This window comes from Lissotriton helveticus, chromosome 2_1 (assembly GCF_964261635.1).
Source record: "Lissotriton helveticus chromosome 2_1, aLisHel1.1, whole genome shotgun sequence".
NCBI lineage: Eukaryota > Metazoa > Chordata > Amphibia > Caudata > Salamandridae > Lissotriton > Lissotriton helveticus.
In genome coordinates this window covers 395,946,903-395,974,427 of record NC_136059.1, presented here as the reverse complement: position 1 = coordinate 395,974,427, position 27,525 = coordinate 395,946,903, and the positions used below count along the sequence as shown (strand labels likewise).

Below are 27,525 nucleotides of genomic sequence, written 5' to 3'. Positions count from 1 at the left end.
AATGGAAAAAAAAGCAACCCACATTAAAAAAAGAGATCTCGTAAAAACAACAGACCCAAAAAAAAATCTAATAAAAGTAAAGGGGCCAATAGCCATAGGCATGCCCAAAAGCAAAAAAGGAGACACTTAGAACACAATAAGCCAATAGCAAGTAGTACACTATGAAAGACAGACTCAATAACAAATACAAAAAAGGAGGCGGGGACTCACATACTAAAGCAAATACTGCATGTCTCAACGAGACAGCGCATGCGCTGCCTGGGGGAGACCTAAAAAAGAGTTCTGTGCTTTATTAAAGAGTGGCCCCCGTGTTGATAATAAGAAAGCGGACACCATGAGGAAGTATAAATGTTATGAAACTTTATGCTACAGCACAGCGCCTGATTTAATATTATCATCAAACGCGATGTGCTTTATTAGAGAGTAGCTCCTGTGTTGAAAATATGCAAGCGGGCGCTTTGCTGAAGTATAAAACGCGGCCCGTGTTGCAATTAAAGTAAGCACAGTGCAGTAAGAGGAGGAATAACACTGAGCCTTGCAGCCGCCATTGGTGAAGCTAAAGAGGCTGACCACTGTTTAAAACTATTGTGCGTCCATGGCCCCCACGAGCTGTGAGACAATGGACAACGGGAGGAAGGCAGGAGCAAAGGGAACGGGGACAAAGGGAGGGGGGCAGGAGGATGGAGAACATGGACAACACAGGAAACTGAAAAAAGTACACATACGGTGTAACAACGAAGTAAAGGGGCCAGTAGCCATGGGTGGATACAAATTACAACATGGCATTACTAAGGAGGGACTAATAGGCCTCATAATGATTCAGAAAACAGCTTTTACAAAGGACAAACACACAAGCCAATGAAAAATGTGGGCGGGGCTTCTCTCCGTACTCTCTCCGTACTGAACTACCACAGCTCTTTGCAGAGCAGCGCTTGGGCGCTGGCTCATGCTAAAAATGTGATTTCGCCTATAACTCCCTAAGTCCTTTTACCAGTGCTCTCCCTTAGGAAGGACAGGAGAGCGGGAGCGATGGTGATATGAGTGATCCTTTCATCCAGCTGTCTCCCATCAGATCTAAAGTACCTTAATGTGTGCGGAAGGTGGAGATGAAGAAATAAAGGAGGGAATCCAGCTTTGTTATCTTTCCTTGTTTTTCTGACCTGCATCCGAATTTCAGTGAGTAGTGTTTTAAACATGAGCCTACAGCTATTTTTCAATTAAAATATCACTCTTAATGGCAGTGAGCCGATGTGTTCGGCGTTATTATGAACTAACGGACGAGCAAAGAGAAACATTTATTGAAAATTTACGTTTGTTTACTCATATGCACTTGACACAAGCCATCAGTACCCCGCGTCAGTTTTAAGTGCTTTCCGCGCACTGCGAATAAACGCTGCTTCTCTTTGAGCTACATCTTTCATCAGAAGCGCACCTCTAGAATCCCTCATTCACGAAGACACGCCGGCCTTGTTTCACCACACGCCAGCAACCGGCCACCTTCTATCGAAGCGAGATATTGAAAGACGAGCCAGAGCGCTCTGTAGGTGCGTGCGCTGGCCCTTCAGGGCGGGACTGACGATATGCATGCATTCTGCTTCTCATTAAATAATGATGGCTCACCGTGGCTTCTCCTGCACCCATTTCTTATCCCCTCTTGGATGCGCGTAGCGCTCACGGGGAAGAAAGGCAGCAAAAGAAGGAATGCAAACTCCAGACGTGTACAAAGAAATCCGAAATGCAGATGGGTTCAGCTACTTGGACCATGGAGACGTATGTTGACAAGTCTGTTTGAAAGCCCCCGTTTAGAGGATGAGTGAAGGTGGGAGGGGTGTTATCCAGGAACAACATCATAAGGAAGAGGAACCTGTCAAGAAATAAAAACGGTTAGGGAAACTTCTAACGAGTATATTCCAGTCATGATCCACTCAAATACCCAAACCACTATAAGCAATTCGTTGCCGGCAAAGTGCTCTCTGATGAATCTGAACCTACAACTGAGGCGTCCATGTTGATGATGTGCAAGCGGGTGTCGTGCTGCCTGTGTTGCTATTAAAGTAAGCTGAGTGCTGTAAGAGGAGGAATAACATTGAGCCGTGCGGCCGCCACTGGTGAAGTTAAAGCGGTCGACCACTGTTTAAAACAAGCGTGCGTACATGGCCCCCACGAGCTGAGATACAACGGACAGCGGGAGGGGTGCGGGAACAAAGGGAATGGGGACAAAGGGAGGGGCACGGGAACAGGAAACTGAAAAAAAGTACACGTATGGTGTAACAACGAAGTAAAGGTGCCAGTAGCCATGAGAGTATACTAATGATGATATGGCATTACTAAGGAGGGACTAACAAGCCTCATAATGATTCAGAAAACAGCATTTACAAAGGACAAACACACAAGCCAATGAAAAATGTGTCCGGGGCTTCTCTCTGTACTCTCTCCATACTGAACTACCACAGCTCTTCGCAGAGCAGCGCTTGCTTACGCTTCCCCTAAAAATGCTGACAACACTGATGATGGCAGGATCTGGAACAAGAGTCGTGTGGTGGTGCTTGGCTCTGGTTTGTGCAGGAAGCGGTTGCAGTTGTGTGATGATTCAAAGAAAAACTGTGACACATCTGTCAATAGCTCCGGTTCTCTCAAACAGATGATGTTGTGCCAGATCAAAGAAGTACAAGATTGCGCAAAAGACCAGCGTCTCTTAATGACTATGTCACTGGATAATTACATTCTAAATTCTCTCCTTTGGAGTGTTTTGATGAACATGTCAGTGGGTAATTACTATTTATATCCTCTCTCTTTTGCGATGTTAGTATTTTGTTTCCCTGCAAGTTCATTTCAGTTTCCAAATCTGTAATGATTCTTTCTCATTTTAACTCAGTTTAGCTCTGTTACGGAGGGAAAAGTGTTGTGTCTCTCTCAGCATCTTGCTCAGCATCCTTGTATCATCAAGTTCATGGTGATCCTTTCCTCATCAAGTTATATTCTGGTATCTCTCATTTATAAAGATTGTAATGTTGGTGATTTGCACTGGTTGAGGTGTTCAATAAATAGGTGGGTGATGTCAATGACTAATTCTGTGATAAGCAGCTGTGGGTGAATAGGTTGTGTGACAACTGGGTGTGTGGCGATTTACATTGAGAGAATCATTAGATGATGCTGCTGGTAAGTTGTGAGTGGCTGATGGTCAGTGATCAATACACAAATGGTGCCAAGTAGTAACATAAGGTCATGTATTTGTGTGACTCTGCGATATGACTGAACAATGTGAATACCCAAATGTTGAGGCAGTTGCGCGTGAACAAGGATGAATTTGAGTGATTTCCGTGATGAGAAAAGCAGAATAATTTATGGTTTTATATCAGCCAATGTCACATAACAAAAATGTCACATAACATAACATAACAATGGTGCTCATTTGCTATGTAAATAAGGGGCAGGTCGTTGTGGGTACATCCAAGTGAGGGGCTGTCGAGGCAGGAAATTACAAGTGAGGTGATAGAAATGAAACTGGAGTAACTCATTCAGATATCTGCACACTTAGGGGCCCATTAGGATGTCGGGCGGATTGCCTCCGCCAGGCTGGCGGTAGCCACCACCGGCCTGACGGAGGGAATCCGCTCGACATCCACACTAGTTTTCCTCCCGCCATATTAGTATGGCGGGGGGGACCGCGGCGGACGGATTCTGTGCCAAATACGATCTGGAAGCGCTACCTGCCAAGGGCTACCAAAAACTGTTGTTTGAAGCTTTTTTAATCAAAAATCGTCATTTTAAAAAAATTGTTTTTTTCGTCCTGTAATGCAGACAGCACACCCCTAGCACTCCTGCACGCATTTTCGCCGTCATTTCACGGCTCTAGCGGCCGTTTTCGGGCTTTATTGGGCTTCATTTGGGGATTGGGAAATCTTTACACGGCGGCCATCTTGAGTGTGGCCCAGAGCGGTGAGAGCGCTCTAGTGGACCCCACAAAAGGAGCCCTGTGTCAGCGCTCGCGAGATTCTGTGCCAAATACGATCTGGAAGCGCTACCTGCCAAGGGCTACCAAAAACTGTTGTTCTTGTGAGCTGTTTGAAGCTTTTTTAATCAAAAATCGTCATTTTTAAAAAATTGTTTTTTTCATCCTGTAATGCAGACAGCACACCCCTAGCACTCCTGCACGCATTTTCGCCGTCATTTCACGGCTCTAGCGGCCGTTTTCGGGCTTTATTGGGCTTCATTTGGGGATTGGGAAATCTTTACACGGCGGCCATCTTGAGTGTGGCCCAGAGCGGTGAGAGCGCTCTAGTGAACCCCATAAAAGGAGCCCTGTGTCAGCGCTCGCGAGATTCTGTGCCAAATACGATCTGGAAGCGCTACCTGCCAAGGGCTACCAAAAACTGTTGTTCTTGTGAGCTGTTTGAAGCTTTTTTAATCAAAAATCGTCATTTTTAAAAAATTTTTTTTTCATCCTGTAATGCAGACAGCACACCCCTAGCACTCCTGCACGCATTTTCGCCGTCATTTCACGGCTCTAGCGGCCGTTTTCGGGCTTTATTGGGCTTCATTTGGGGATTGGGAAATCTTTACACGGCGGCCATCTTGAGTGTGGCCCAGAGCGGTGAGAGCGCTCTAGTGGACCACATAAAAGGAAAGGGACGCTCTACCGCGCTAGCGGTCGCGTTTGCGGGAGCGCCGTAGTCTCGCCTGAGTCAGCCCGTCTGCGCCCGTCCGCGACAGGATGGGGCACAGGGGCCATGGACTCCGTCTCAGTCCGCCCAGCTCTAACAGATATGAGCGAAAATTATATAACTTATTCCGCCCAAACTTTACGGGATCTCAAGCCACTATTTGAATGTTGCACAAAAATACCCTGGTCGACAGTTGAGGGAGGTTTTTCATGTCTTCAGTGTCGACGTCATTCACTCACTAGTACTATCCAACCAGAGGGAAACACTCCCTTAGATGGATTAAAGAGCTTCCTCCTAAATGTACGATCCCTACCCAAACACCAGCATCAGGTTTGGGATTTAGTTAAAACTATTCAGCCGGATATATGTTTCCTTACTGAAACATGGATGAAGCCCCACACAATTACAGCTATAGCAATGGGGATCCCATCTGGATATAAGTTCAAACATCTAGACAGAGAAGTGAAAACAGGTGGTGGTTTGGCCATAATACATAAGGACGAGATAAAGGTCACAATACTCGAGCAACATCGAAGTCTACAACTAGAAATCATGATCTTTAAAATCGACCTAACTAGCCACACTTCCTGGAAAGGCGCCCTGGCTTATCGACCACCAGGATCAAACCCTGACTTTGCGCTCACTCTCCAAGAGCTTTTAGCTCCCCGTCTTAAATCTAAAGAAGACTTTATTCTCTTGGGAGATTTTAACATCCATATAGATCAGCCAGAACTATCCGAATCCATTTCCCTACTCACGGATCTATCAAATTTAGGTCTAGAATTACAAAATAAAGGACCAACACATAGGGGCGGCCATACGCTAGACTTAGTTTTTTCCAACTGTACTAAATTAACCTGTCTTCCAGCAAAAGAGATTCTTTGGACGGATCATTTCTTGTTAGAATTTAACTTACTGACTCCAAAAAGATCCATTAATAAAGCACCATCTTCTCCTATCTGGCGCCGTCAATGGCATAAAATCTCAGTCAATAAACTACAGGAAATTTGGATACAACCTGCCATATTGGCAGATGACACAGCAGATACAGCGCTGGCTAAACTTAATGATTCAATTAAGCGAGCCATCGACATCATAGCCCCTTTAAAATCACACAAACAGCATCCTTCCTCCAAGCAGGAGAGCTGGTACTCACCTGAGTTAAGAGAAGAGAAGCGGAAATGTAGACGAGTAGAGCAAAAATGGAGGAGAAGTAAAACTGAGGAGACTCGAGCAGTTTTTCTAGATGCCCATATAATATACTATAAAAACATAAAGCAAGCTAGGAAACACCATTTAATGCAACAATTAACAGAAGCAGGTAACTGTCCCAAAGAGCTTTTTAAAATTCTGCAGAATTTTATAAAACCCGCAGCATGTGAGAGCTCTGACGATTTTTTGCAGATTCTATGCGATGAAATCTCGCTATTCTTCGAGGAAAAAATAAATACTATTTATGGAAGAATAGTGGCAGCTAATAATAACATGGGTGATGCCAATAAGCCCCTATCCCCGATCCCGCCAAAGTACAATAAACATCCGCTGCTAGCTATTCCTCCAATTGACAATGCAGAGCTCCTTTCCCTTATCGCCCATATTAAATCTGGATCTCCACATGACCTCCTCCCTGCCAAGATGGTTGCCCCTCTGATTTCTCTCTTAGGACCCTCCATAAAGAGTGTTATTAACACCTCTCTCATGAAAGGACAGGTCCCGGCAGACTGGAAAAGAGCGGTGGTAAACCCAATCAGAAAAAAAGCGGCTTACCCATGGACAGACCTCTCAAACCTGCGTCCCATTTCACTTTTGCCTTATATCGGCAAAATAGCAGAGAAGCACGTGAACACTTATCTATCAGGACATCTAGAAGCGACGGAGGGCCTGGACTACTCGCAATCTGGGTTCAGGCCTAACCACAGCACCGAATCAGCCCTCCAAACAGTGACCAATAACATCAAAATGGCACTGGATGAGGGCAGCTCTATGATTCTGGTGCTGTTGGATCTCTCCGCCGCTTTTGATACGGTGTCTCACACGGTGCTTCTCGATCGTTTAAAGGACGTAGGTTTGGAAGGAGTGGCTCTGACATGGATGGAAAGTTTTCTATCCGGTCGCTCCCAAGAAGTTTGGCTGGGCTCCCATAAATCCATCTATAGGGAGCTCAACAAGGGAGTGCCACAGGGCTCATGTTTAAGCCCGACACTTTTCAATGTGTATGTGGCCCCCTTGGCCAACTTAGCAAGATCATTTGGGTTTACCCCGGTGTCGTACGCTGACGACACCCAACTCCTCTTTCCTTTTAAAAGTCTGACCCCTGCTATAAAAAGATCATTTGCAGATGGAATGAGAGCAATATCAGAGTGGATGTCATCAAACTGTCTTCAATGCAACGTAGAGAAAACAGAGGTCATGCTGTTTGGACAAGCGGCAACACACTGGTCACCTGAATGGTGGCCCTCAGAATTAGGCTCTGTTCCCAGCCCTAAGAGTACGGTAAAAAACTTGGGAGTGTTACTAGATCAGACACTCACGTTTAAAGATCATGTAAACCAGGTGGCTGGTACCTGCTTTCGGGCAATTGGGATGCTAAGAAGAGTGTTTCCCTATTTACCAGATTGCCACAGGAAAACACTTGTGCAGGCGCTAGTCATCAGCAGAGTGGATTACTGTAACGGTCTTCTTTTAGGAGCCAACGAAGGACAACTTAATAAGTTACAAGTAGTCCAAAATACGGCGGCAAGGACAGTCCTGAACGTTCCCTCTAGGACTCCTTCCCGCCCCCTGCTGACTAGACTCCACTGGTTACCGGTGAGGAAACGAGTGCAGTTTAAGACCCTATGCACCATCCACAAAAGTGTTATAGGCGAAGGCCCAAGATATTTGGCCGAAATTTTTCGGCCACATGTACCTGGGCGCTCTCTGCGTTCTAGCAGTCAACAGCTACTGCAGATACCTAGAATAAAGAAGTCCAGACAAGGAGGCCGAGCGCTGGCTCATGTGGGACCAGTGCTCTGGAACTCTCTACCTCTTGAGCTGAGATCACTCACTAGCCACCTGACTTTCCGGAAGACCGTAAAAACATACTTATTTACCAGTAACTAATTTCTTCCCTGTATGATGTACTATCCCTTGAATAAGATCATCTGGAGCTATATTCTGACTGGCAAAGCGCGGAGATACCCCTTTGGGGGTTTATTCAGGCGCTATATAAGAATATAAATAATAATAAATAATAAAGACCGTCTGCTGCTTTTCCGCCCCGGTCGCCTTGCGGCCGGGGAGGAACATGTTTAATATGGTGGCGTTGTCTCATAGACACCGCCAGCCATATTACAATGGGCTTTCAGACATGCCTTTCCGTGGCGGCAATCCCGCCACGGAAAGGCATGCGGTCTTCACTCTAGGGGCCCCCTGTGTGCCCCCAGAGTTAAGGAGGGGTGGGGCCTGCACACAGGGGGGTACCTGTGGTACCCCGCCACATTTGCATAAACAAAGCAGCAGGCACCGCGCGGTGCCTGCCGCTTTGTTTAGGCAAATGCAGAATGTGCCCGCCACTGTGGCGGGCACATCCTAATGCCCCCCACGGGACCGCCGCCCTTATGGCGGGCGGTCCCAATCCCCGCTAGGATGACGTCATCCTAATGGACCCCTAAGTTAAAGTTCAGCGCTTCGGTTCGTCCCATCATGTAAAAAATTAGCAAAGCAGGGACAAGTGTACACATCAGCACCAACGAAATGAACTACTAGAGGCCACCTTGAAACTTAAAAATACAGGAGCCCTCAATGTTTCCGCAGAGCAGAGACGCCTCCTGACGGAACCCATGTTTACACCCCTGTCTTAAAATGTATCATAATGAAGCAGGCTCCACAATTGCTAAACAACTACTATAAATGTAATTAATGGGGTTTCTGTTGCAATTCAATTGATGCTGCCCTGTCCATCCTTGGCCCTGGAAGTACTCTTTAGGCAGACGCGTATGTCTGATGCACCAAGAAAATAGGTATATGATGTGCACAAGTAAAACTCCATGTATCACAAATGGCATTTCAAATAAACAATGACTGCTGAATGGCAACTGACAATATCCAATGGCTGCGGGGGCTGGGTAGCTGCGCTTTTGCCCTGCTTATCTTTGTACATCATGTTGGCGATGATAGGTACAGCTGCCTCTAGCCCAGACCCAATAACATCAGGCCTAAAGGACATATATATTATTTTTAACTATTTTGAAGCTACTAAATATTTTTCAGCCAACACAAATATAATGCAGCTCATTGAAAAACTTACATTCTTCCTGCATCTCAGAACGAATATTTATTAGCTCCACCTTGTGCTCTTCTTCTTTAGCTCTGATTTCTGCAACAAGCAGGTCAACTCGATTCTTATACTCCTAAAAATTGAAAATCAAACACCACATAAAATATGTATGCTGCTTTATGTCTGCAGTATTAAAACCTACAGCATAACAAACACATGCCTGTTTGGGTTGAATGTAATATTTGCAGCACCCTGATTAATAATTTCATATTAGTTGGCATGAATATTTATTTTAGAAATATTTTGAAGCGTGATGAGTTGCAAATTACTGAACAAAAGCAGAATTATGAATTCCCACAAGGCTACAAGGTTCTAAGACCCCTTGTGGAAATAAATGGACTGGGAAACACTGACTGGCACCCTGTTACATTACCTTGTTGTCGTGGCTCCATGAATGCTAAAGGTTGACTGGTGAATCAAAGAGATGAACAATATTGTGTGAAAGCATCTTTTTCCGAAGCATGAGCATGGCCGATGGAAACTTTTAACTCTGATACAGGGTAAATAATGTTAACATGTTAACACACACACCCCAGGATGTGACATCAGGCCACTGTATCTGCACCGGATAATTGACAAAATATCGACCTAGAAAATATCGACCTACAGGAATATCGATGCAGAAATATCGAAGGCAAGAATATCGACATCCTATCTACAACATGGTAAGTACAAAAATATCGAAAAAAATATATAGATGTTAAAAATATCGTTTTTTTTTGTAAAACAATTAATGTAAAATAAAGTAAATAACACTAATAAATAAAGTAAACATAATTAAAAATATCTAATAATGTTTAAAATTAATAAATAATACATATATAATAATAATACATTGATTAAACATAAACAGAAAATATATAATACATACATACTGAACAATAGGTTGTAATAATTATTTTAATAATTTATAAATTAATAAATAATATTATAAATTACAAATATATTTGCAAACATAAAACAAAAAGATGAATAAAAAGTAAAGACTTACGTTTAATAAATAAAAAAATTAAATATACCTTTAATATTTTTAAAATTAATTATATACTACATTATCTAAATTTATACAAAAAAATTAAATAGCTAAATAAAAAAAATACTATTCAAAATCCATAAGTAAAAAAAATACAGTAATAAAATTGTTGGATAGCCTAGAACTTAAAATTACCATTCCCACTTCAGAGAGCGCAACAGTAGAGAAACCGTTGTATAGCGTAGTGGTAAAAATTACTATTCCAACTCCAGAGAGTGCTACAGTAGGGAAAACATTGGATAGTGTAGGGGTAAAAATTACTATTCCAACTCCAAAAAGTGCAACAGTAGTGAAAGCGTTGGATAGCGTAGGGGTAAAAATTACTATTCCAACTCCAAAAAGTGCAACAGTAGGGAAAGCGTTGCATAGCGCAGGGGTACAAATTACTATTCCAACTCCAGAGAGTGCAACAGTAGGGAAAGCGTTGGATAGCGTAGGGGTAAAAATTACTATTCCAACTTCAGAGAGTGCCACAGTAAGGAAAACGTTGGATAGCTTAGGGGTAAAAATTACTATTCCCACTCCAGAGAGTGCAACAGTAGGGAAAGCGTTGGATAGCGTAGGGGTAAAAATTACTATTCCCACTCCAGAGAGTGCAACAGTAGGTAAAGCGTTGGATAGCGTAGGGTAAACATTACTATTCCCACTCCAGAGAGTGCAACAGTGAGGAAAGCGTTGGATAGCGTAGGGGTAAAAATTACTATTCCCACTCCAGAGAGTGCAACAGTAGGGAAAGCATTGGATAGCGTAGAAGTTAAATATAACATACTTATAAATAATTGTTGTAAATAAAATAATTAAAAATTTAATTTTTAAATAACTCTACATCATTTGCAAATACCCATTAATAATTACAAAAAACATAATTACAATTGAATAATTAACAATAAAATAACAATAAATACCAATAAATATTATTGAATACATATAAATTACCAAAGAATAAATATTGAACACTAAAAAAATCGAAACAAAAAACATATTGATAATTAAAAATGGATTAACAATTAAAAAAATGGTAAACAATACATTTATTTTTAAATAAAAAAGAAATTTATGAAAAATTAATTACCAATTAATAAAATAAATTTCCAATGAATAAAAAGTAATTAACAATTAAAAATATCAATTACCAATTGTAAAAAATTCATTCCCAATTAAAAAAATTAGTTGCCAATTAAAAAATGCAATTACCAATTACAAACCTTAATTACCACTTAAAAAAAGGAATTGCCAATTACAAAATGTAATTACCAATTACAAACCTTAATTAGCAATTAAAAAATTAATTAGCAATTAAAATAATTAATTACCAATTAATAATTAATTTGAAATAAAAAAATTATCAATACCAATAGAAAATAAATAATTACTTCATTACAATTAAATTACTTCCCACCCTATTCCCCTTTAAACCCACAAACCGCTCCAGTACTAAAACATAAAATTAAATTAAAAATAAAAATTGTATTATACAAAAAATAGTACAAATATAATTTAAAACAAATAACATACTTAAAAAAACATATAACACATACATATAAAATACATAATAAAATACATAACAACAAATATCGATATTAGTAACATTGAAATTAGTAACATAGATATAATTGATATCGATATTACTAACTTCGATATTACTTACATCGATATAAAAAAAATCGGTATTACTTACCTTAGGGTCGATATTCTGTCCAACGATATTCTTGACCTCAATATTCTTCACCTTCGATATTTTCAACTCAATATTAATGTAGGTCGATAATTAGGAATTGATATTTTGACTGTGCACCATCTGCACCACCTCCACACGCTGACATCAGTTTCTTTCTGGTCTCTGTCCGTGTTGGCGAACACACATCAACTGAAATCAGAATATTGCAATTTGCAGACTTCCACATTGGTATCTTATTAAAGGACTGTGTGAATCTATTCCACAGGACAGGGAAGAGGATGGTTCTGTAGGGAATCTATAGTTAGAAAGAATCTCAACCAGAAAAGGCATTACCGAAAGTAAATAACTTGTTCTTCGGATAGTTTCTTCTAACCACAGATTACTCACCTTGTGAATAGATACCAAAGCAGTTGGTGGGTCTATGGAATGGGTCAGACAGGAAATCCTCCAAGACAGATCTGACATACTGCCCATACTGCCAGACCTGGTTAGCTAGGCAGTAGAGCCTTGTGACTCAGCCTCGCAAATGTCCAGAAATGACAAACAAGTTACTTACCTCTGGCAACCCATTAACTTGTAAAGACAATATCTAGCTGCAGATTCCTTACCTTTGATTTTCCAGGCGTCAGGCTGGAACCGGAAGCTTTCGCATGCGCAGTTACATTGCGTGGCGTCTGGTGGCTCCATTGGGGTCTGCATGACATCGTGTCATCGTTATCATCAGTTATGGTGTCGTAGCCACCTAAATAGGAGCCCTCCAGGCGTGCAGATGTCCGAACTATTCACTTGTCCACGCCAAAGGCACAGAGCCATAAAGTGATTGACTTGTGTTGTGAATCTATCTAGGGCCCTAATTAGATTTCCCCGATTCATGCCCTTATGCGGTTATAACAAAACATACCCTTATAAAGGCATAAGAATCATGTCCATATTCAGGCATAGCCCATGCAGTCCAAATACGGCAAGGCTACTCCCATAGACTCTTAGAAAGCACAACGTGTTCTTTAAACAAACCAAGCCTCCAGCAGCCTGGGAATTCCCGCTGCTTTTGTTTTGATTTGCACAAGAACTCCTGGAGTCCAGAAAGAACTGTTAGCTCTTAGTGACGTCTTATGTCCAACCCTTACGTCAAACATGGTACCTTTCAGGTATAAACATACCAACGTTGCCTTAAGCAAACACACGGTGGTTTGGAGCAGAGCGGCTATCTACTTGCCCGACGCCCAGCTGTTGCGAGAGCCGAAGGAAGCCGACCCTCCCTTACGCACTGAGAGAGACGCTGTCTTTTCTCCTGCCGAGAAATCCAGCTCTGGTGTTTCCAGTCACCCTTGCGGGTTGCTGGGAGATCGAGTCCTGAGAGAGAGATACAAGACCTCCTACATTCTAGAACCAAGGTACGGAGCTGACTAAACCCTTAAAGAGAACTCTTGATTCAGATTCTTGGCAAAAAAACAACTTAACTTAAACTGCAACTTACTTACTCCTTCCCACGTATTAGGCTTAGGTCAGGTACACCGGGGTAGGCGTATCTTAGAAGCACCAGTTGAGTATGTTAGTCAATGTTTTTATGTATGTATATATTTTATCCATTTTAAAGTATCATATGGCTAAGAAACCATATCAATGCTTTTACAGTATTATTTCATAATACTCCTTTTACTGTACGCACTTTACTTCATGATAAGTATTGCAATTGTGGCAATTCATTTCTCTTGCATGAGAAAGAAGGCTGCTCAATAAATAACACCTTTTATTGAAAACGCCTGTCTCTCTATTTCTCTGCACTCTGGTGCAACTAAGTATGCACGATTGACTGAGTAAAATAGTTGTCTATTGTTTTAACACGACTCTAGAGATACAATCTTTATTCGGAGGGAGCAAAGTTGTCATGTTTATGCGGTTGTCAGAAGCTAATCCCTTCTTGTCTATTCAGGGAAGTTAACACCTCCTTGTTTACTCGAGAAAGTTTCTAGTGACCTCTGAGCTAGCTGGCAAACCTAATTAAGTCTAATATAGTCAGTAGAGACCTAGATGACCTTAGTCCTACATCTAAACTGCTGTTTATATTATTCCAATGCGCAGAGCCTATAGGGAAAATAGGAACTACACTACACTTGAGTGTATGTCATAACTAGGGATCTGAAAAAGGGAACAACCATAGCCCAAACAAATGACTCCACAGAGCGGGAAGGCATGGGTGGGTCTGTAAGGAACATGCAGCTAGATATTGTCTCTACCAGATAATGCATTACAGAAAGTAAGTAACTTGTTCATCAGAAAGAGACTTCTAGCTGCAGATTCCTTACCTTTCAATAGATACCCAAGCCATACCATTCTGACGGTGGGCTGCAGACAGATTTCTCACACTAAGAAGTCCTGCATGACCGAACAGGTAAAATGCTCATCCCTGTGGACCTGACTGTCCAGGCAGTAATGCTTGGCAAACGTTTGCAATGATGCCCACATTGCTGCTTGGCAGGTGTCAATGACTGGGACACCTGAGCCAATGCCATGGTCGCAGCCGCTCCCCTGGTGGAATGAGCTCATAAGCCCTCACGGGGCTGCTTGTTAGCCACAGCGAAGCAGATGTTAATGCAGAGAACGGCCCAGCGAGAAATGGTCTGTTTCTGCACTGCCCAAACCTTTTTAGCTTCCACATACCCCACAAAGAGTTGGTCATCCACCCAGAACTCTTTTGTGTGGTCAAGGTAGAACAACAACACTCTTGTTGGGTCCAGCCGGTGGAGACGATCATCTTCCTTAGAGGAATGCAGGGGAGCAAAAAAGGTGGGCAATGTGTATATCGGACCCAGATAAAATGGGGTCACCACCTAATGCAAAAATGAAGACCGGGTGCGAAGCACCACCTTACCTCCAAAGATCATCATATACGGAGGCTTGGATGACAAGGCCTGCAACTCACTCACCCTCTGGGCCGATGTTATTGCCACTAGAATGGTTGTCTTGATAATAAGCAGCTGGAGGGGACAATGATGCAAAGGCTCGAAAGGAGCACACATAAGAAAAGGGAGAACTGAATAAAGGTCCCACTGTGGATTGACAAAGGGCGTTGGTGGAAACATATGTACAAATCTTTTTAAGAATCTATTTACGGCAGGAGATTTAAACAAAGAGGTATCTACCTACTTTGGTGCAGATAGGTCACCGATGATGAAGCATGCAACTAAAATAAATGGGTAAGGATACCTATCCATTTCTTTTGGAAACCTGTTGTTTACTGAAAGTGCGAACAAGCTGTCCAATGTATTGACCTCAGCACCTGTTGTGTGCTATATTTTTGTCAGGGAGGCCAAGCTTAAGTTACCTTTCATCTCTCTCTCTTTGTGTAAATATACATATATTGATATCCTTTAACCATTTGCATAGCAAAGCCTTGCTGGGCTAAGGATAAGCATAACAGGTGAATAACTGTGCATTTAAGAGTTGGATGTCTAGGCAAGAACACCGGACAACACATTTTTCCCAGCATATTGAGTAAACAAGTTTAGAAATAGATGCCTTGCCTCTGGGATGACACTAATCACTATGATAAATGATCAAAAGCTATTCACTGTTCAATCTCCACCCATGGAGGTGCAGGTTGTGCAGGCTCAGGTGTAAGACTCAGCCCTACTGTTGTGACAGAAGATCTTCCAGAAGAAGCAGCCAGATCAGAGGACATGTGCTTAGGGTAAAGAATTCTGGGTATTACACTCTCTTCACCCAGTCTGAAGCCATTACAATGTATTGGTCCTGGTTGGGATATACTTAATCAATCAATCAATCAATCATACCATTTGTACAGCGCGCTACTCACCCGGAAGGGTCTCAAGGCGCTTGGAGGAAGGGGTCTGCTATTGCTCGAACAGCCAGGTCTTGAGTTGTCTCCTGAAGGCGAGATGGTCCTGGGTCAGCCGAAGGTGGATGGGGAGGGAGTTCCATGTCTTGGCCGCCAGGTAGGAGAAGGATCTGCCTCCGGCGTTGGCTCTTCGGATGCGTGGTACGGCGGCGAGGCCGAGGCTAGTAGAACGTAGCTGACGGGTGGGCGTGTAGAAGGTCAGGCGGTCGTTGAGGTACTTGGGGCCAGGTCGTGGAGAGACTTGTGTGCGTGGATGAGGAGCCTGAACGTGATCCTCTTGCTGACGGGGAGCCAGTGCAGGTCCCTCAGGTGGCCGGAGATGTGGCTGCGTCGGGGGATGTCCAAGATGAGTCGGGCGGAGGCGTTCTGGATGCGTTGGAGTCTTTTCTGTAGCTTGGCTGTGGTTCCGGCGTAGAGGGTGTTTCCGTAGTCCAGTCGGCTGGTGACGAGTGCCTGGGGGACCGTCTTCCTGGTTTCGGTCTGGATCCAGCGGAAGATCTTCCGGAGCATGCGTAGGGTGTTGAAGCACGATGAGGAGACGGCGTTGACTTGTCTGGTCATCGAGAGGGAGGAGTCCAGGATGAAGCCCAGGTTGCGTGCGTGGTCTGTTGGCTTGGGAGTGGTGCCCAGGGCGGGGGGCCACCAGGAGTCGTCCCAGGCGGAGGGTGATGATCCCAGGATGAGGACTTCCGTCTTGTCTGACTTAAGCACCTGCGGCAGGAGAGGCAGAGTTCCATACCCCAATTCAAGTTAAATGCATCTCCTAGAGAGAGGAGCATTGAGAACATAACTGAGTGGTCATACACAGAGTTTACCATATTAATACCATCCAGCTTGTTTCCATTATACATCTGAGACCTGTACACATTTCACAGTTATTTATACATTAATGGCACAGTAGTATACTGAGTGCCTTACATAGCTAGGGTGTTGTCCTATTACCAATTTTACATTTTGCTACTGTTGTCAGATCCATTGTCCTATTCACTTTCAATATCCAGTTGGCTTTAACAATTCCCTGCATAACTCTCTCCAGGTTACAATGTCCTCCTCTAACGTCTCGTCCTTACGACAGGCTTTCATATGCAGTTCTTCTATAAGGGGCCACTCTCCCACATCCCTTATTCAGCTTTCGAATGTTGGGGTCCGTTCAACCATCCAGCATATAGCACCCCTCCGTTTGGCCAACATTAATGTTAATTATACTAGCTTATTGGCCATTTTCAGTTTCTTGGGTTGTGGGGCCAGCCCAAGGAGGCACTGTTCTGGTTTAGTATCTAGTAAGATTCCCACCCCTTCACGAATTCTCGCTACTAACGATGAAGTTGAGTTTTAAATTGCAATTCTAAACATACTCAGGTTATACTTATTGGATTTTTGTTGTTTTGATCCTGCTTTGTTCGTTTTAAATTAAGCTCTATTTTCTTATTCGGGGTGGGACTGGGCCTTGAGCCAAGTCGATATGATAGCCCTATATGCGGACGACGTTCTGCTTTTCTTGGCGGACCCAGACTGCTCTGGCCCCAGGTGCCTGGAGGTTCTTTCCGCTTTCGAGCGGGTCTCTGGACTCCGCCTCAATCCGGCAAAGTCAACTTTGGTCCCCCTACACCCCTCCAGGGACTGCTTTGACTGGCAGGCAGACATCCCCCTTAGGAGACAATCGGTCAAATATTCAGGCGTTTGGGTAACCCTTCTGCCAAAGCGAGAATGGGCTTTGAATCACACGCCTTTGGTCATTAGGATGAAGGCGGATCTCAAGAGGTGGCAGACGCTCCCCCTTAACCCCATGAGCAGGAGTGCACTCTTCAAAATGATGGTCCTCCCCTGTTTTCTTTACATACTGCAAAATATTACTATCCACCTCCCGGGTAGTTGGTTCCGCGAACTTGACGGTGCTCTCACCCGGTTTCTCTAGGGAGGAGGAAGATCACGGTTATCCCTGGGGCACTGTTGTATCCCCCCCCCTTGACGGGGTATGGGGGTTACTAATCTCTACCTCTATTACCTGGCCACGAAGCTCATCGTGATCCACGATTGGTATGCGGGCGGCTGGTTCGACCCAGCATACCGCGTGGAATAACACGCCTTTGGTCATCAGGATGAAGGCGGATCTCAAGAGGTGGCAGACCCTCCCCCTTAACCCCATGAGCAGGAGTGCACTCTTCAAAATGATGGTCCTCCCCTGTTTTCTTTACATACTGCAAAATATTACTATCCACCTCCCGGGTAGTTGGTTCCGCGAACTTGACGGTGCTCTCACCCGGTTTCCCTAGGGAGGTGGAAGATCACGTTTATCCCTGGCGCACTGTTGTATTCCCCCCACCCCTCCTTTGACGGGGGGTATGGGGGTTACTAATCTCCACCTCTATTACCTGGCCACGAAGCTCATCGTGATCCACGATTGGTATGCGGGCGGCTGGTCCGACCCAGCATACCGCGTGGAACTCAGCACATCGGATTTCACGCAGATCCAGGCATTTCTATATGGTAGCCCAGTGCCACAGGCTCTGCCCCCGGTCACCAGGACGGTGTTTCTGGCCTGGCGTTCGCCCCTACGTCATGTGAGGTGGGACCGGAAACTCACTCGGCCGACGCCACTCTGGCATGGGTCCTCGATGCAGGAGGTCTCGTCCTTGCAGGGGTTCCAACGTTGGGACCTCATCAGGATTTCACTGCTCGGAGATGTATGGGTGGGGGACCACATCCGATCCTTTGCGGACCTGCAGCAGCACCACGCCCTTCCCCACTCCCAACTCTATAAGTACCTACAACTCAGACACGCCCTTCATACACATGTCTTACCCCATGTCTCCCTTCCAGAGTTCAGCCCACTGGAAGCCCAGGTGATGATGGGGAACCTAGGGAGGGGGGAGTGTCCCGCATATACCGGTCACTGGTGAACAATGGTCCCGCTTCCCAGGATCAGCTCAGGGCTTGATGGGAGGGATGGCTGGGCCCCCTAGAGGAGGCGGATTAAAAACCCTGACCACATCCTCCAAGTTACGCCTGGTCCAGCTTTACTACCTTCATGCGGCATACCTCACCCCGACACGTCTATTCCGGGCCCAGATGAGATTCTCCCCAGCATGCGCGCGATGTGCCTCCGCCCTAGCCGATTTCTATCACATGGTATGGTGCGGTTCAGCTTTGGCGCCGTTCTGGAGGGGGGTGGAGCTTGAACTCACGCACGCCATGGGATGGGAGGTTCCCCATGACCCGTTACGTCTGAGGGTTGGTGGTGTTTGACGGCCTGGATAGCCCCAGGGTGGACAAGCGCTTTTTGGGGACAGCCGTGGCGGTAGCCAAAAGAGACATAGCGGCGCACTGGTCCCAGGCTAAAGCATCTACTGTACAGGGATGGAGGAGGGGAGTGGACTGGTGTGGGATCCAGGAAGAAGCCTGGGGATGCCCTGACTTATTTAGTAAAGTGTGGGGTAAATGGTTCAATATGCTGCCACTATGATGATCTGCCTTCATTTTCTTTTATGTACGATTGTATTTAATGATTGGACTGCCACGGCCAACCCCGATGGGCTGACCCTTGTCTTATCAACTGTATGCATTGTCATGCCTTTTTATTGATTAATGATCTTCTACCAATGAATTTCAATGTTGTTACAAATCCAATAAAGTTGATTATCAAAAAAAAGCTCTATTTTCTAACTAGAGAGGTATCTGTTTGTGTGGTGTTTTCACAGTTTTACCGTTTTAAGTGTTGCACAACTACTTAACACATTCCTTCTTAAGTTAAGCTTAACTGTCCTGTGCCAAGCAACCAGAGGGTGGGCACAGGTTAATTTAGAGTGTGTATCTGACTTACCCTGACAATGAGTGTGGTTCCTTCTTGGGTAGGGTGCATACCCCTGCCAACCAAAAACCCAATTACTAACAGCGACTTTGTGAGAGAATTAAAAAATGTGCATGATGTTTTCTTAAAATGCCTAAATCTTCAGGAGACAAGTTGGAGCCTATCAGAAAATACAGGTTTTGCTAGCAAGATGCCTTATAACTGGGGCTGAGAGTTTGTGAGACTGATGTTAAAATTCAAAATAAGTTAATGGCATTCAAATGCACTGTCAATGATTTTAGGTTTGTTCAAACACATGATGTAATGAAGTGCTGCCAGAAAAAAATGAAAGATTGATTCCCGCCTTCAACACACTTCTGTAGCATTTTCATTGCTTGGGTGCACTGTTGAATCTCCAATTCAAGTCATCAGTGCTGTTGATATGCTATGAGTGTTTTAACCTGCCATCAGAATTTTCCTCAGCTCACCACCCTGTAGCCAGATAGCGTGCACTTTATGTCAGAATATGTGGAGAGCAAACTGTATGTTTACTGGAGTCAGTGCTTAATTTGTAAAATAATAAGTACCAGGCCCCTTCTCATGAAGCCACTGTAGCTCTCACCACTCATTGCCCCGTCTAGCGCTGCTCATGACAGTACCAACACAACTACTAACCATCACACTCCTACATGTGTGACAATTCAGTCTATTTAAGCCTGCCACAACTATAATAATTGCTTGGGCGGCAAGTATTAGATATTTTAATGTATATTTAATTAGAAAACAACTGTTGTGCTCATTTCTGCGTTAGACAAACAGCTCGACATGTGGCAGACTGTCATATGTGCTAGTGTTGACATTTAAGTGCCGGTGTCAAGCACCAGAAACTACCGGATCAAATTCTGCACTGCCCTCATGGTGCCATACTACTTCTGCCAACTATCCCACACGGGGTATGAAAGGCAGCAGTATCAGAAAATAAGAATATGACAATAGGTATAAGTTGACAAGCAAAAACCACTGTATGCATTTTGTGAGGACGGCTGGTTTGGGTGTAACTTGTGAAGAATGGCTAAACTGTATGCTGACTAGGGCTGGGCGTAGTTTGCGTAGTGCCACTATGCACACTACGCAAAATTTGGAAAAGAAATCGTGGGTCCGTGTGCCCGGGACAGGGGTCCCTCATGCCAGGGCAGACTCCCTGATCTCCCCGGCCTGGTTGGAGCCCAAGAGCCCTGCAGCCCCGGAGCCCTGCAGCCCCAGAGCCCTGCAGTCCCCGAGCCTTGGAGCCCTGCAGCCCCAGAGCCCTGCAGCCCCAGAGCCCTGCAGCCCCAGAGCCCTGCAAGGCAGGCGGGAGCCCTCCCGCGGAGGCTCGGGGCAGGCAGATTGGCATCTGAGATACCTGGTACTACCATAGACTGCTACCTTGTAAAGGCGGTTAGTGCCATTAATCAGGAGATTGACAGAGCAGAAAGGAGGCTATCGTTGGGATTAGGTATTTCACCTGATCCCCCAACCATGATTGACACCCAGTTAGTAACTAGCTCTGTGACTACTATACTCCCTTTAACCACCCCAGATATGATTTCACCTGTACAGGTTGCAGATGGTGGCCCTGAGTTAGTGGAAATACCCAGCAATTCAATAAATAATGGGTCCCCTTCCCCAAAGAGAAAACTGAATTGCAGGAGGGCCCAGTCGAAACAATTAAAACAAGGACCGGCTAAGAAATGCACTTCTGGCTCTGTCCACAAACCCATTACAGAAGCACAGTATGGAATACTTAATGAGGAGCTGGCTAGTAAAATTATAGCAATAGTAACCAGCTCACTAGCATCAAACCGTTGGAGGATAGGATAGAACAATTCATAGGAGAGGCGGGCAGATTAAAAGTTACAATTATCTCATGGGGGAAAAAAACGATAGAAAGTGCAATCGGGGCACCAGAGTGCACACAAGGACATGAGGTAGTTTAAAGGAACGGGGGTACCCATGTACCGACAAGAATGAAATGTCTAAATATAAACTGCACCCTAGGTACACAAACCTCGCGAAGTACCCCAATTAGCTTGGGACAAGGCAAGGGCAGGTTAGGGAGCAATAGCGGTCCAGGGAGAAATAAGAACTTACCGCAGACAGACACTAACAGCTTGGGCAAAGAGCAACAGGGATTTATAAGATCTAGATCAATTAATTTGCCCCCAGCGTGCTGCCCCTATGTAGCTGTATTGGCGAATGTCCCCCCTCTTAGCCCAGGCGTTGTAGAAACACACGATTCGCTAAAAAAATAAGGCTGTGGATTGGTTACACCGTAACTGTGATTATCCCATTTCTTGAATAGACCAAATTCTCTCAACCAGGAGAGTCAATTGGATAGGGCCATCAAATAAATCTTTTAAAGGGGACTGCGTAATTGCTAATTTTAAAAACCCGCATTACGCTCGGACAGTCCTAGATAAGGGGCCTACAAGGTCTATCACCGGTGAAAGTATCTCCCTGCTAACGCTAGGGTATTTCTATAGGCATTTGGTAGAAGACAGAATAATGATACATGATTTGAATTGGGGGAGATTACATCTACCTACTCCTGCATTACACTATCCCTCGATCCCGTTGACCAATAGATTTATGCCACTTTCTTCATTAGAGGAAACAGATTGACATAACTTATCCTGACATAACAAAGGTATGGTGGAATTAGAAAGTATAAATTGCCCAGGGGGTGTGGGACAGATAGCTGCATGGGGGCTACCGAGGAACTGGGAATTATCGGCCCTAGTAATCAGTTAGATGTTCCATTGGAACAAAATCTGTATAGCGTCACCAATGTAGCGGCTCGTACGACCAAAGTAAATGGTTCGATCCCGCCCTCGATGATCGAAGTATCTGCCACCAGGGTGAGAGATAACGACCATGGGTACAGCCTAGCCATATGGAATATAGCGGGATGGAGTAAGAAGATAGACTCCTTAGGCTGGAAGGGTTTTGTTGATAGCCATGATATCTTATGTTTCCAGGAGACCTGGTGCACGGAGCAGGTTAATTTTGATGGGTTTGTTTCCTTTAACCTCCCAGCCCTGGCATCCCCCGCAGGTAGGGCTAAAGGGGGACTTTTAATACTCCTGTTCGTAAATCTACCGGTGGAAGTCAAAACATACAAAACATTTGATTGTCACTCACAGCTACTGTGGTTAAAACATAATAATGGTCGTAATGTGCTGCTTATTAATTTCTATAACAACTTATTTGATTCCACACACCACAACGTGGTTGCTGAATTAGAGAACGCATTAGATAATATGTGCACTGATTTATCTGTTGATTTTGACTTTTTATGCGGGGTCATTTTAATATACCTGTATGTCTTCTTTCCCTAAACAAGGTATGTGGGTTTAGCAATGATTTTGGTGATGAACGTATACACTTCCCCCACAGTACCTATGGAGAGCTGCTAAACTCTGTTATGGTTAAATTTGATCTAGAGGTGATGCAGTATGCAAGCGATGAAGAAGGTAATCCTTTGCCAACATTCACTGGCAGGAATGCCCGCACCATAATTGATCATGTATTGGCCTCAGTGAACATTAGTTTATATTGTAGCACCCCAGAGATTATAGATCTATCTATTAGTGACCATAATTGTATTACTTTAGCACTAAGCATCTGGTGACGAAAAGGCCAAATATCACAAACCATAGTAGATGATATTACTCCATGTAGATCTAATCGTGTTAGGATCAAGTAGAAAGGGGAAAATTCGGATAAGCTTTTAAAAAAAATTGTCACGGCATGTCAAGTTGAGATACACGAGAGTTTGGATGACAATATGGACCCTCTAGGTATTTTACTGTGCTTTAATAAGATCAATGATATAATTGATAATACTATGATTATAACCAGGGGGAACAGGCAAATGCAGAATAAAGGATGGTGTGATCATGCCTGTACTCAAGCCCTGACGCAACTGAAGCAAGCTCTGTCAAGTAGAACTAGGGATGGGTCGATTATTAAAAACCTGAGATTAGTTTATAAAGAGCAGCTGAAGCGGAGGAAGAGGGAGCTTCAAGAAGAGGCCTGGGACAAACTTGCATTGGCTGTAGATACTTCTAACAGCAAGATGTTCCTGGGAGACAGTTAACTCCCCCTTCCTAAGGAATGAGGATGCCCCCGACTTAACATCACATGTTGGCTGTGAAGCCTGGGTAAAACATTTTTCTAGTATCTTTGACACTGGGGACTCGGGCAGTACGATCTCTAGGGAGACAGACATTTGGCCTATTCTCCCTCTTAATTTCACACTTGCAGAGGTGGAACATGAAAATTAGCAGTAGCTAGGGCGGGAAAGCGCTTGGTTCAGATGGTGTACCAGTAGATCTATATAAACCCGAACCAGCACTATGGGGCCCCATCCTGACCAGAGTCTTTAATGCCGCAGTAACGGAAAACACACCACCCACATGGGGCGAATACATAATCATTCCCATTTACAAGAAAGGAAAGAGATCCGAGGCCAAAAATTATCCTCCTATCTCACTCTTAGACTCATCTGTCAAGATTATGAGAAGGGTGTTGTTAGTGAGGTTAGAGGAATGGGCAGAGGACAATGGGATTTTAGCCCAGTCACAACATGGGTTTAGGAAAGGGCGGGGCACTTTGGAACAATGCATTAACTTAGACCTTTTATTAGAAAAATATACGCGAGCAAAGCAGGGGTCTCTCTTCCTCTGCTTTGCAGATCTAAGTAGTGCATTCGACCTAGTGGACCATGCTCTGCTGTGGCCGACTTTACTAGAACTTGGAGCCCCGAGCCTATCATCTGCTTTCTCGCCAGGCTCTATAATAAACTATCCACACAAGTGCGTTATGGACAGATGGGCGAATGCACCCCCAAATTTAAGGTTAATTTAGGTATCAAGCAAGGATGTGTACTTGTGCCATTCCTTTTTATTAACGCAATCGATGCTGAATTAAAAACGGTAAAGTCCGATGCACCCCAGGTTGAAGGCAAGGAGGTACCAGTACTGCTATACGCAGATGACGCGGTGCTCCTATCAAGGACACCTTTAGGCCTTCTGCTTTGGCCCACCCACACACGTGAGGTATCATTTTACTTGGGAGAACAAGAGGAACGCTGGGTGGTAGGACATTTGTGCCAGCACAGAGATCCCACGCAACAAAGTTTGGAAAAGGGATTTTTTTTACCTAAATTTAAGGTTTGCAAGGAATTCTGGGTAGGAAAACATTGGGGGACCCACGCATGCCATACCTCCCTGGACTCCCCCGGGTGTCTAGTTTTCAGAACTGTTTGGGTTGGGTAGTTTCCAAAGATTACTAAGAAACAAAACAGGGTATGTGGAGGGTCAGGGGGACAGTTTAATGACCTGTCTGCTCGCTCCCCAGTCTTACAGATACAAAACACAAAAGAGCAGATCAGGTCAGAGAGAAGTGTGTGTCTGCAGTATCACCCGTGCGGCACCAATGGTGAGTCGTGAAACAAGGGTGCCCAACATGAGACTTCTTGGCGACAGGGGGCTGATAAGATTCCCATCAGACCACCCATGTGGTGGAGTTTACGTCATGTGGGAATTTAATGATCATGCCATCCCAAGTCCAACCAAATAGTGTCGGTACGGGAAAAGATGTCATAAAGATATGATCATTGTGTGTATCCTAAAAGTGATGAAAACTAAAGAAAAGAGTGCAGTGCTCAAAAAATAATATAAAATTGGCTACCCAAACTTCAAAGAATATTCTTTATACTAGCAGTCCGAGTGTCAAGAATTAAAAACACGCTAGGTAGTAAGACTACCCTCTGGCGCTAAATAGTGTGGTCATAGTGTGGTCGACATGTTTCAGCCTTCAGGGCATCTAACCCGGCTTTCTTCAGGACCTTGTATGGCAAATCTTGCTACTGCAACTACAGACAAGACGTCATAATAAAAGAAGGACAAACATGCACTTGAAAAGTTACATCCATATCAAAAACTTAGAATACTTAAGCGTCCACTCGAGGGGAAGTAATAAATCTTCTTCCTATCAAAAAAAACCAAAGAGACAAAATGTTGAAGGCACAACAGGTACCACATCGACACCATAGTGCACACACGTGAAGACAATACAGACACACCTGCATGAATAATTTACATTCTGCATTCGAGAAAAGCATACTAGCTTCATCACATTGAGGATTTGCCTCAAAGGTGATATTCACCCAGCTTTGTGTGGGTGATGGCCTCACCTCACCCGGCAACCGCTCGGGAGTATGAGGCCCCGCTCTAAGATGTAGAAAAAGACACAGTAAGCACACAACTTTACCATGTCCAACCAATCGTTCTACATTGAAAATCCAACAGACATATGGTAGTTGCTACTCTGCCAAAACTGTACCCCAACTCACATTAGAGCCTACAAGGTGGATATTTAGTCATGTTAGCAAGACAAAAACAAATCCTATTGTCTACCTCCAGGTAAATCTACCTGACGTAAAGCAATTACAATAATGGCCTCTCAGTCGACCAAAATACCTTGTTACTTGATGGACTCGATTTACACAGAGATATACATAAATATATAATGAAATACATAATGAAATACAGTGCCAACACCCCAACAAAAAAGTAATGGGGACAGGGGGCCACATTGGCTCCCCTCTCTATGCCTGACTCGATTAGCTGCTGCTGACTAAATAGCGTGGTATGCTGAGCCAAGCTATATTATAATCAAACAGAGGAGCAGAGCCCCAACCGTCCTACCTCTCCGTCGGTGCCTCGAAATGAAGGCGAGCGGAAGTGGAGGTGAGCTGCGGCAGAAGCCTACCTCTATAAATTGGCGCCCCGAGTAGCGCACCCCGCCCCTCACCAATGTCTCACACCGGCAGCAAATATTCCAAACTGGCCTCAATCGCCATTACAGTACAAGGACACACAGGAGAAGCTGCTAGTTTCTCGCGCATGCGCGGGTAGATACCAAGCACTGCTCATTCGCGCATGGGCAAACAGTAATTACCGCGATCCCTAATGTTACTGCTGAAAATAATAGTCGTGTGGTATTATAACGGTTGACTCGCAGCAAAAAATATAAATATATCGCCCATCTAGCTGTTAATGAAGTAGATGACTTCCAAAGATAAATTTAAAAGATAAGCTTATGCTTTACATACATATGACCGTCATGGTCAAACATATATATATCTCGCCCATCTAACAATTTAGCTAATGAAGTGGATGACTTTCAAAGATAAATTTGAAAGATAGGCTTTTGCTTTCCATACATATGTCCGTCATAGTGGACAGATATACGTTCCTACGGGAGATATAACCCTGCTTCTGTGGATTTAGTTGGTCACAACGGATCAGTTACAATAGTGTATTAGCACTGTTACTGACAACACAGAATAGCGAGGCCACATCCTTCGTAAAGAGGATTATAATATCATAAGGACTGAAACATTTTGCTCCATCGCTGATATAAGGAATGAACAGGGAGACATAAGAAGGGGAAGAGGAGTCATGGCTATTAGTTTAGAGGAAAAACTATCTCTTGACTTCAGCCAAGGATGTTAACTATGGCACATATACCAGCCTTTTCTTCTTTGTTTTGTAGAAGAAAAGGAAAAGGATAAGGGATGATGGAGAATGGGTAACGGTAGACAGAGGGGCAACACACTTAGTTAAGTTGGATGAGCTCGGAAGGTGCAAATTATACTCTATTTGCTACCTAGTTTAGTAGACCCGCAACCAAAGGCTGCACTAAATACTGAGAAACAAAACAGGGTATGTGGAGGGTCAGGGGGACAGTTTAATGACCTGTCTGCTCGCTCCCCAGTCTTACAGATACAAAACACAAAAGAGCAGATCAGGTCAGAGAGAAGTGTGTGTCTGCAGTATCACCCGTGCGGCACCAATGGTGAGTCGTGAAACAAGGGTGCCCAACATGAGACTTCTTGGCGACAGGGGGCTGATAAGATTCCCATCAGACCACCCATGTGGTGGAGTTTACGTCATGTGGGAATTTAATGATCATGCCATCCCAAGTCCAACCAAATAGTGTCGGTACGGGAAAAGATGTCATAAAGATATGATCATTGTGTGTATCCTAAAAGTGATGAAAACTAAAGAAAAGAGTGCAGTGCTCAAAAAATAATATAAAATTGGCTACCCAAACTTCAAAGAATATTCTTTATACTA

The 27,525-nt window shown here is 44.1% G+C and overlaps 1 protein-coding gene across 2 annotated transcripts in view; it reads right to left on the bottom strand.

Annotated features, from left to right (window-relative positions):
* The window catches only part of CCDC152 (coiled-coil domain containing 152), an 880,762-nt gene that overhangs the window by 364,442 nt on the left and 488,795 nt on the right, over positions 1-27,525 (bottom strand). Inside the window, exon 6 of one of the 2 annotated variants that reach the window (XM_078675028.1) lies at positions 8,953-9,055. The exons of the other annotated variant lie outside the window; for it this stretch is intronic. Coding sequence (XP_078531154.1) covers positions 8,953-9,055 — 103 coding nt within the window. The remainder of the gene's footprint in view (positions 1-8,952; positions 9,056-27,525) is intronic. 2 annotated transcript variants of the gene reach the window in all.